Source organism: Buteo buteo, chromosome 5 (genome assembly GCF_964188355.1).
Source record: "Buteo buteo chromosome 5, bButBut1.hap1.1, whole genome shotgun sequence".
Lineage (NCBI taxonomy): Eukaryota > Metazoa > Chordata > Aves > Accipitriformes > Accipitridae > Buteo > Buteo buteo.
Window position 1 is genome coordinate 34,694,583 of NC_134175.1, and position 12,322 is coordinate 34,706,904.

The window sequence follows — 12,322 nt, forward strand, 5'->3', positions numbered from 1 at the left end:
TAATGACTTTTTCAGTATTGCAGAGATAAGTAAGTTAATTCTTTATTCCCTCAAAACCTAGTAATCGAACAGTTTCATGATCTGGACAGATTAGGACCAGTTCACCATGCCATCATGACTTTCTCTCATTCATGGTATTGAACATGTCAATCACTTTTTCTAAGCTGCTACTTACTGCAGTTTTGCTTCCTACATTGCTAACTATATTTCCCCAACAATCCCTTTTTGATAGTTTAGCAAGAAGCAAACATAAAACTGTTAGAATGGAGCATTTTTCATTTAATGGAATTTTTTCAGTCACAAGGGTTATCTTTTTTATGAAATAGCTCTTTTTTGTTATCTAGAGATTCTTCAAATAAGATCCCCTATGAACAATTGTATTGAATAGTCTTTTTATTAAACACCATAAGCTCCAAAGAGAGCTCCATGTGTGCTCACCCAGCTTTAAAACACCTTGATATCAAACTGCTTCTAGAAAGGGCAGGAGATAATAATCCAAATACCACATGCAGCACTATGTGAATGCTTCTATTTGAGCCATACTTTGTCAACCATAGGAAAGCAACAGAGTAAGACAGTTAACTTTCCAATTTCTAAAATAGAGAACTAATATAATTTTAATTTTTTTTTTCTGTTCAAACAGACTCAACACAAAATTATTATGGCTGGTAGTAAACCATTCTCTTTTTTGTGTGTATATATTGTAAATGTTAAGTGGCATCCCTGATACTTGGGAAGATAAAAATAATGACTAGATGGACTTTTTACTTTCTATCCTTTTGGTAGTTTATTTTCAATCATTCTGCTCAGCTGAGGAGTCTGGACTGGATTTTAAACAAATAATAGTTGCAGTGGCACAGCTCCTTGAAGCACACGCATAGATGATGTGCATGTACAAGTGGAACACTGCTTAAGATTACTAGATATTTTTAGATATATGCATTTAAAATAATGTACTTTTTAATGTATTGATCAGCTTTTCAATACAAAGACAGGTACGTTGTAGGGAAAAATCAGATGGATATATAGATAGACAGAGTTTCTTCCCTTTCATCTAGAACCTACTGTAATAAAAAATACAAACAAGTGATGGTAACAGCTTCAGCAAGAAAATTTTCGTATTTATAGTTTTATTAAATTGAGGCCAGAGAGAACACTCAGCTGAAATGCGCAGAAAATCTTGAAGACTTTTTCTTTCTGTTTGAACAAATAATAGTGATCAGAGCTATTTTACAGAACATAATTAAAAAGCCTATCAACAGGAAAAATGCTGGCTTAGAAAATAAAAATAAATACATCATGATGTGTATATCCAGCATATTCACAAAATGTAGGAGTGACTGTGTCTTCTATTCGTAGCAATAAATCAAGAAAATAGATGGATTTGGGCTAAAATGAAGACATATAAATCAAAGTACTCTTGTTGTTCTCTTAGTTTTGACATCTTCACTTCACTCCATTGCACAGTGTATCTGTTAAAGCAAATTGAAAAGAAGAATCCCACATTTCTAGAATTAGAGATTGAACCTCATAGTCCTGACTGCGTCTCCACTGATAGAATCAGTATTTTACCCCCTTCCAAATTAAAATATATTTGAAAATCAAGCTCAGAAAACATCTCAGGAAGAGAGTAATATAGTTTCCTGTGCTCAGTTCAGCAATTTACTTGGAAAACCTATTCCAATGAATTTCATCTTTTACACTGAAGACTGCATATGATCGTACAGGTAGTCTGCCTTTGCATTAGCGACCCTGTAGACTGAGTACAGTCCAGGATGATGCAGCATCAGGGTAGAGTCTCCGGAAATTATTTAGGTGGCTGGCTAATATCAGAGAAGCATTTATTATCAACTTTTTCTTCCTTAAATTGTTTTTCAAGACGAAGCAAAGAGGAACCCCAGCACTGCTTGAGCAGGCATTTATTCGTAGATCATTTTGGCAGTCCTTTCTCAATGGCATTTGAAGTACCAGTACCCTGCTATAAATAAGAACTTTTGGTTAGTTGAAATATTTTTGTTTAATTGCTATTTGTACTAGCATTTTGAGTATCATGATGCATACAGCATAAAGAGCTTCAACCATGACACAGTACTCAGAAGATGCTATTAAGGCAATGGAGCATAGACTGAAAGGCCAAATTCTGGCATGTATTAGAGATTTTTCCAAAAGAGAAAAAGGAGTTAACTATGCTTGATGCTACAGTACTTGTATTTAATAGATTTACTTACAGACTGAAAAAAGGTAGAAGGTTGCTGGCGGTTTTAACATAAAATATAGGTGACAGGAAATTATTGGGAAACCAAAGACCTTACAATACCAAGAAACTGGAAAGGACCCTATAGCAGATGAAATACTGTGTAAGCAAGCACACATTAACACATATTAGAAGAGACAGTTTGAAATACTCGTACACATCAGTGGGTTATTTGGTTTAGAAAAGAGAGAAATAAGAGATAACATTTTAGATTTATACATTAATAATAATGGATGTTATGAGAAAGAAAGGAAAAAAAAAACCACAAAAATCTAGAGGAAACCTAAGGATTTGGCCATCAGTGAGAAAGTCATGAGATGTAAATGGCTTTTTGCACAGGCAGAATACCATTTATGCAGATAATTAATTAGGTGATACCAGCTCCCTCTTCCAGTCTGATACAATAATAACTTCTGAATGATACCCTCTGCAATCAGATAGACTGATGCCCTCCTCTTTCTAATCATGCTGTAATCAATTGCTGTCCATCAAAATAGCCCCCTGCTGTGGCCATTTCAGCATCAGGGCTTGAGAAATTGAGGGTATAAAATAATCTCACTGTTAAAAAGAGAACACTAATCAGAGTTAAGGATACCTCCTTGTAATATATAAGGATTTTGTAAAATGAATTCAGTGACCTATACTTAGAAAATGAAATATCCATGAAGTCCTGTTTTTAGAAGGTGATTTCTTTCTCCCAGAGAGAAAATAGTTGACAAACTTTAACATTTCTCAAGCTTCTTATTTGCAGAACTGAATAATTATTCCAAAACAATTAAAGATATCTTCTATGTGGTTACTTAGCTTGTGCAGACAACCATGTAGGCATGAAAGAACCATTGTAGGCATAAGGTTTTGTTTATTTTTTGTGCTATTGCTAAAGTCAAAACAGAAAAAACCCAATACACTTTCAATCCAGGCCTCCCTCCTGTACTATAGCTGTAAAAAATCAAAAGGCATTTTAAAAGGCCAAATAGCACAATAACCAAACAAGGCAAAAATATCAAAATTATGTTGGCTATACTGGTTAATGAAATGTTAGATTGGTAGATTGGAATATACGAATAGTGCAATGGAGAAATCTAAGCTAATCTTTTTTTTTTTTCCTATTTTTTTTTAATTTGGAATGAAAAACTAAATTTGGGGAAATAGAATGTTTTGGCAGAATCTATTTAAAACGGGTGTTACCTTAAGACCTTTATCTTTTTAATAAATCTTACCAATTAAAAAAGATTTCTTCAATGTATTATAAGGATTTTAGATTCTGAAAGTACTTTAATATGTGCCATGGTCCTAATGAATGCCAGTTTAAGCAAACAGTTAAGTGCCTTTCATAAATGGAATACTGTTTGCACTGAATATACTATAGTGGGGCAGAATGATCCTGTACCCATCTTCTACCAATTCAGATTCAGAGTTTCAGTAGCTATGTATGTGCTTCTGGCTCAGAGTAAATGTTGCTACCAAAAAAAAAAAAATTAAAAAAATTAAAAATCCTCATGTGAGTATCCACCAACTTTTGAACTTGTAGTCCAGCTGAGAAAGCTAGGTATGATGAAAACAGAGCAGCAAGCAATTCAGAGAAAAGAGTAGCATCTATCAGATTGCTATTTGCAGACATTAATTGATGGCACCAGATGGGGTAAGGTGGGTAACTGACAGAGGAGGACCTCTGCCTCCTTGGGTGCCGTGCTGAGCAAAGTATTCCAGCACACCAAGGAAATAATTGCATTGCACAAGGCATAGTTCTGACACCAAGTATTTCTGTCCCTGGCCAAGTGACACATGGGAGGTGGACTGTTACTGTGTGAAGGCTACATCTACACTGAGAGGTGGACATCATGTAAAGGGACACCAAAACCTATGGATTGTGCTTTCCACCTCTACTGCCAGCTGGTTTTAATGTCAAAGCCCCTCCACTGCGTTAAAGAAAATTCAAACTCAGGATGAGTTTCTTAATGCTTTAAAGCATATCTAGTCTCACTCATGCTGATTTCGCCCTGAAGACATGGAGTTGGCTTGTTCTATATAGCTCCCGCATACTCCAGAGCTCACACTGATGCAGTATCTAAGCATGAGATTGACACCAAGGATGCGTAATATTACCAAGTCTTATATTAAGAATGGGGCGGAACACTGTTGACATATTTTGGGTTCACAATCTACCTTCTGATCTATTTAAGGGGTACTGTAAGAATATGTTGCCTTTTGCATGGTGTAGAGATATGACTACATCTGTAATAGAATAGTTCCAACACCCCACTAAGAATAAATGTTAGCTTTTCTTAAGATTGCTCTTTTACTTAAGGGATCATATTGAAGCCTGATCTACCTTACCAAAAAAAATGTACCTAATGGCAATATTCACATGCTGAAGTTCAGCCTAGGCATAGCTTTTTGAAGGATATGGTCTTTCAGACTGTTGAAGTCACAGTCAATGAAACAACCTTCTTTATGTGGCAATGAGACATTCACTCTGAAATTATTCTCTGTGATGTTAAGCTGAACCAAGGAATGTTGCCCAGTGTAACCCTACATTATCCTCTTGCTCATTTACTCAGAAAATATGAACAATATATTGAGCTGTCCACTGACAAATGCAGCCAAGAAAGCCTCTTTTTTTGTTCCAAGGGCTTTGGGATTTTACTCAGAAACATGTTAAATGCAAGGATTTAATAAAACATAAAAAATAGTCTAGTACTTGTTGAAAGAAAGCTTTAATGTGACACATACTACCAGCAGAGTGGTTTGTATGTCTCAGAAAACTTTTCCAGTTAAGTGTTATGTAATATACATACAAGTTAAAAAAAGGAAGAAAAAACTTATTAAAAACATATTCAGTCTTGACATTTACTGAATACTTTAATATATGTTCAGACTTAATGGAGGGAAAAAGGTAGATGAGTTCTTTTTGAAATCGAGTAGTTACTATTTACAATGTTGTCAATCTCTTTTACAAGGAATTAACAAGTATGAAAATTATTTACTGATTGAAAATTGTACATTTACATTAATAAACGTTAAATTCCTTTAAAAAGATCAGAGCCTCAAAGAGGCTGCAATGAATCATAGTGCAGGTCTGCACTAAAAAGCTTGGAATATATTCCTGGTTCATAAATGACCCATATTTTTTTTAATGGTATAGTACTTTTATTAGTGGTTTCTACCACACACCTGCAAGCTTCAGGATGAAAGATGTAAAAAGAAGATTAATCTGGAGTCTGGCAACAGTAACTTTTCCATGATTTTCTATTCACAGTGGTTCATATTTTACCTGTATAGATTGTTCTGACCATTACAAACAGGAGGACTATTTGCAGAATAAGATACTTACTCTTTGGGACATTTCTGCCCTATTACTTCTCTCTTCTAGAACATGTGTGCCAGAGCATTGCAAGGAGTCTCCAAGTTAGGATCAAATATAGTCACACAGCTTTGTTCAAATATCATAAATACTTACTACCTACAAGGCCAGTCATATGAGTAGTTCCAATAACTTACAGACTTTATCATGCCAGAACATCATTAATCTAATAGATCATTTAAGTCCATTAGGGTGGATTGAAGAGTCCAGATCAAGAATAATATTCAAAAGTAAAGAGTTTTCAGCAGATAATGACAACTTCAATATGTCTTAATTTAAAATGTGCATTTCTTATTGTTTTCTTCACTGCTTTTATAATAAAATTGATAGTTTAAAGAAAATGAAATTAAGATTACGTTGAAATGGGTTAATCTACTGGTTTTGTTGATTCCCCATAATAATGGAATTTGCACTGGTTTATTCATGCTGACTATTCATGACAGTACATTTTCTAACAGAGAAAATAAATTTCTATCTTATTTTTACAGACAACAACACTAATAGGTCTTCTGAAGACAGCTAGACTGCTGCGTTTGGTGAGGGTAGCACGGAAATTGGACAGATATTCAGAATACGGTGCTGCAGTTCTGATGCTCCTTATGTGCATATTTGCACTAATTGCACACTGGCTTGCTTGCATTTGGTATGCCATTGGAAATGTAGAAAGACCTTACCTGGCTCACAAGATTGGCTGGTTGGATTCTTTAGGAGAGCAATTGGGAAAGCATTACAATAAGAGTGATGCAAGCTCTGGACCGTCCATCAAGGACAAATATGTTACAGCACTTTATTTTACCTTCAGCAGTCTGACAAGTGTAGGATTTGGAAATGTGTCTCCAAACACCAACTCAGAGAAAATCTTCTCCATCTGTGTCATGTTGATTGGCTGTAAGTAGTTTTATCTTTTTTTTTTTCTTCTTTTATTCTCAGTGTTTGAGCAAATGACTTAACAGTCTAAGATAATAAAATTATAAGCATGCAGCCAGAAGGGCAAATTCCTAGGGAAAGCAATGTTATATGCGAAAATACGTTGTGACTCACACAGTGTCAGGAAGTAGTCAAGTTGCTTGACTACTCAAAATCTGTTATCCAAACTGTCAGAAGTTTTTTGTTGTGTATCAGTGCCTGTAAGCAAATCCTGTATAGGGTAGGACACTGAGTTTTGAGTGGATTTAGGAAATTATAGACCATCATTTTTGGATAATCATAATCATATTTTATTTGGTGATTTAAACCCTGAACATATAAATGTATGCATACCTTCTTAACTCTGCCTTTTGTTCTTAACTTGTACTTAACTTTAGTTCCTAGTTCTTAGTTCTACCGAAGTCTGTAAAATTAGATGAATCTGACTTACAACACTAAATTCAGGACTACAAATCTCCAAAGATAAATATTACCAACCTGATTACTATTTAATATTTAAGCGTCATCTGCTAACTGAGTTGGTACTGATACAGTCAAATCAATAAAAACCTTCAGGTAAACCAATTCCACATCTCTGAAAATGTTACTAGTTCATCTGAGCTGTTTTACTTATGAAGTACTTTATGAGAACTGTTGCATCATCTGCAAAACCCAACGATATGACTTAAATTTTGTTTCTATTTAATCCAGCATTAATGTACGCTAGCATTTTTGGAAACGTATCTGCAATAATCCAAAGACTCTACTCGGGAACTGCACGGTATCACATGCAGATGCTGCGAGTAAAGGAGTTTATTCGTTTTCATCAAATCCCCAACCCTTTGCGGCAGCGACTTGAGGAATACTTCCAGCATGCGTGGACATACACCAATGGCATTGACATGAATATGGTATGTTGTTCTATTTTTCAGGCATGGGTGCTGAGGAATAGATAAATGCATGAGAATTTAGAAAGAGATTGTAAGTTTACATTATTTATGAACTGTAAAAGTACAAGCTTGAGAATATACATAACAAGATATATAGCAATTTATGAAAACCAAGCCATTACAAGCTTGGCATCTAAACATTTAACTGCCTAGATTATTACAAGCTAAATCAGAAACCTGAACTATCATTGTGCATAGGAAAGCTTGCGAACTGCAGTTGACTATTATAAACTTAAGACAAGGAAAAAAATCATAGATTTCTTCTTTCAGACATAGCTGTTCCAGAAGTTATTTTGTTCTTTGGCCTGATTTTCCACTTCCAGTATCAAACAGGAGTACCTTTGTTGGTATCTACACAGTTACTCTTCTGTAAAGCCTGTGGAAAAAAATTCTTTTTCAAAATCCTATTGTGTAATCTAGAACAGGTATATTAGGGGTGGGTGAAAGAGAGGAGCAGGCAGGTGGATTAGCTGCTCTTTTCAGAGTGAAACATTCTAATCATATGATAGACTGAACAGTAGTTCGCTTGCATTCACAACCACATAATTCTGCACTGAAAGTCAACACAGTACTACTAACTATTTAGCAATCCACAGAATCTCATTTCTAGGAAGTGGCAAGGTACAACATTCATATTTTCTGTTCTTGATTAAAAATTGTAAATGCTCCTTATATAATAATATATTATGTGGCCAACTAAAAAGGAATAGCAATCTGCTAATGAGCAAAAGTAAGCACACGTATTTCTGGCTTATTTTCTGGAGAAAGCAACATTTTTTCAGAAAAGTTGACATAGGTTTGAACACACTGAGAGCATTGTGCATCTTAAGGATCTGTGAATTTGTGTCTCTAGAGGGATGATTTCCAGAGCTATTCTGAGTTATAGAGACTTTGCAGAGCTCTCCATAAAGTTGACAAGAACAAGAAAATCTCAATATTTTTGTAACAATTTAACTAGAAATCAACCTCCAAAATTTTGACATAAATTCAAACAACTTCCATGTGGTATCTGTACATATATTTGTGAATGACTGTCAGAGTGGTACACTTTGATGCAGTAAGCAGAAACAATGGTCTTGATTAAAAGTTTTTATAAAGCTGAATCACTGACAGCTTGACTTTATGATTACCATTAAGTAAAGCAGATCTTAAAAGTAAGACAGCAAATTAAATATACTGGGCTTCACCTCCCACTTCCGAGAGTGTCCCCTCCAGAGGCATATTATACCCAGCACAGGACAAAGATACTTGTATAAACCTCTGCCGGGGATTACTGCAGTGGAAGGCAGCATCAGTAGCTTCATCCTGCATGGTGCTGAATGGCCCTAATTCCCTCTGATGGCAATGGGATTGTGGGGTACTCAGCACTTTGCAGGATCAAGCCCTTAAGCTGCAGGTGGGTGCAGCCTAAGCTTAAAGTAGCTCATTGAATTATTTCTGAAGATATTACAGAATCATGTACGCTTTAACCAATTCATTACCACTAACGGATGTACTAAGAACACTTGTTTCACATGAAATAGTAACTAAAACTGGATATTGTCAGGTTAAACTTTGCATAATGCAGGAATTGGTGTACTGTAATTAGTATTGGATTTGTCATTAATGTGAAATATTAACTAAATGGATTAAACAGCCCATATTCTGCAATATGATTGTGAGGCAGTATGGAGGCTTTGTTTTAAATAAAATGTGAAAAAAATCAAGTTTAGTATCTTGTTTTGTTATATTTTATTTCTTATTCTGTTCACAATTCTATCCCTCAAGTTTTATGGCAGTCACTTAATTTTCTTAAAAAAGTGAGTTTGAATATATTACACGTAGTGCAAGGATAATGTAAGAACTGTGTGATTTATGTTGTACTTATGAAAGATTTATCTCTTTCCTGTCTGCTTCATACCTAAATACATGGAATAACACCACCCACTGGTAAGAGCAGGAGGTATTTATATCCAATTTAATTCCAGTATAAAGTGTGGAGAATATCCATGTTATCTGTCGGGTTTAGAGCTTGTTCAATGCTTTCTAATTTTAATTGTAACTTTTTGCATGATGAAGGGGAGGATAGCAAAGGGACATAATCCAAGGAGAATCAGATGTGGGGCAAAATGGTTACTAAAAATTAGACATTAAGAAATGCTAATCTAACTACATTTATTAATCACTGTTTTACCCCACAACTCAAATCATGCTTCTCTGCCCAAAAAAGGTCATGTGCATATTGGTTTGCATTAGATAGCTGCTCTGTAGGAATGTCACTGACAAAGTTGCCATGCTGATCATTCTGCATTTTCCTTTGCATGAATGCTCTTAGTTCAAACCATATATGCATGTTAGCACAAGCACCAATGAAGTTTTCTTGGCTGTAAGCCATGTGCATATAAAATGGACTTGCATGTGGTATTAACTTAATTTTGCATGAAATATTTGCATTTACACACCAAAGGGCAAATTCTGTCCTCAGACAAATGTGTTTGACTCCTGTCAATATTTACTAGGAGTTTTTTGCAAATATCTGAAGGCAGAATTTGATCCAGTGTCTTTCTTTTTCCATTTCATGACTGAAAACTGAATAAAATTCAAAAATTCAGTCCTCTTTCTCCTTTGAAATATGAAATGCATGAATAATTTACATTTTATATATATATATGTACATGCAATGTATACACACACACATACTCATATATATATATAAAAATAATATTAGATAATGTGTTTCAAAAGATGCTTTTAATTATGATAAGTAATATACTTATGAATGCAGGAAAAGTGGAAAAAAAACCCCAACTTTTAACCTCAGGAATAATACTGCACTAAGACTAAATAAACTTGATTTCCTAAACAAAATCCTAAACTTTATATTGGAAACCAGAAGATAATACTTTATGCTCATTTGAAATGGCTAAACTTAAAATTAGCATTAAAGATCTGCAGGTGAAATATGCTGAGAACATTGTTTATTCATTCATTTGTTCCCCTCTGCTTCATTTCTACATATCTCTGATTATGTTTCATTGCATAATGTATTTTGATAAAGACAGTTCCACATAATTATGCATGGACTGGATAAACAGGATTTGGGATTTATTTTAATCTGGATAAAAATCTTGAGTCTATAGAATAAGCATAATTTAAATCATATCCCTGTGGTATACACTGGCAAAGTTAAATTATGAAAAAATTATTTACAGTGTATATTGTTTCATGAAAGATGTCACCAGTCCCAAGGATTCAAAGATATTTTATTTTTTAAACTATCCTGTTCTGTTTTTCCTAAACTCTCTTTGCCTTCTTTTCCCCCCTTCATTCCAATGTTATCAGCTCAGCACTGATAATAGCATGCCTGTGATGCCTAGTGTTTAGTGTTTGAGATCCTTTTTTAAGTTATGCATGTATTTTTTACAATCCTGCCCCCTTCTTTCCATGGATCTTCTGTGCATCTGAATAGCTTTATTGGTTTATTTTACCTTTAAAAAGAGTTCAAAGAAGTAAACAAGTGGGACAAGCTTTGCAAAGTGTTTAGCCAAATGTACATGTTAATTAAAATTTTGGATGTGGACAGATACCTTTTTATTTTGGGTTTTACCCAGTACCATGACAGGAGAGAGCAAGCCAGAACTTTTATGCATAAATTTATGGAATCACCTCCTGCAAGCATCCAAGCAAATGGTCAATTTTACACTTGTGATAAGTTGTCTTCACCACAGTGATCATGAAAGTACAGCAGAGCACACACCTATCTTGAAGGTTCAGAACCAGCAATGCTACTGTGTCAAATAAAGGGCAGGTTCACCATTGCTTTGGTAAGGCTTCTTCTGTGAGAAATTGGCCACGGGTCACTGGATGACACCACTACATTTGATATTCTTGCTTTTCCTCCTGCTGTGATCACTTTTTATGACAAAAACAATTCTACCAAGAGAACTATTGCCAGTAATATCTTTGAACCAGAGAATTAGAGAAGTAAATTAAAATTTCAAAAATAGCAAGGAGAACTTCCTTATACCATCAGAACAGTAATCCAAATTAGAAGTGGTCAGAACAAAAACTAGTAGTAATTGGTTAAACAGAGGGAATATGTAATAATGGTGGAAAATGGTACTGCTATTTGTCTACATGTCATAATGGAAATCATAAGCATGTAAGCCTATCAGAAAGTACCTCAGATACGATTAGCTGTAAAGCTGTTCTTCATTTTCTATAACAAGACCACTTTAAAAACATGAATGCCTATATTTAATCGAGTTACAGAAAAGAAGACCTCATAAAAAAAAACTTTCAAAATGTCAATCTATTTGCAAAGTGATCCTTCATCAGTTTCTCACTGCATTGTATTTTGTGGTCTAATGTCTCAAAAACAAGAGGAATTAACAATTTTCCAACTATCATTATATTTTTGGAAAAACATGGATCCAGTCAGCTTCCAACTTCTACAGACATTAAACTTTTCTGTTGATGAGGGAGTCAACAGTCTAAGAAACTGAAATCATTTTCTGTCCTCCTCACCCAGCAGTGTATCATATCTCAGAGATCACCTTCCAGATATACTCAGAAACTGTAATGAGATTATAGATGAAGAATGATCCACTGCAGCTCCAGTAATTTCAGCATAAAAGTGCCACACAAGTCTGTGTCATGGCAATGACTGAAAGCAAAAGATCCTAATTCTTGATAAGGTTGTCAGACTTCAAATCTCATTGAAAGGCAAATTAGCTCATCATCACACACTACTTCTCTCAACTCTTGCAAGGACCTTCTTCATATCCTGCAAAAAAAAAATAATAATAAAAAAAAAAAGACTGCAACATTTTCCTGTATGAAGAAGAGGAATCATCAGAAATAATCCTT

At 34.7% G+C, this 12,322-nt stretch overlaps 1 protein-coding gene across 1 annotated transcript in view; it reads left to right on the forward strand.

The window, feature by feature from the left end:
* KCNH7 (potassium voltage-gated channel subfamily H member 7) overlaps positions 1–12,322 on the forward strand; it is a 245,808-nt gene that overhangs the window by 198,116 nt on the left and 35,370 nt on the right. The window contains exons 8-9 of the mRNA XM_075028563.1: positions 6,107–6,506; positions 7,236–7,435. Of these exons, the coding sequence (XP_074884664.1) occupies positions 6,107–6,506; positions 7,236–7,435 (600 nt within the window). The remainder of the gene's footprint in view (positions 1–6,106; positions 6,507–7,235; positions 7,436–12,322) is intronic.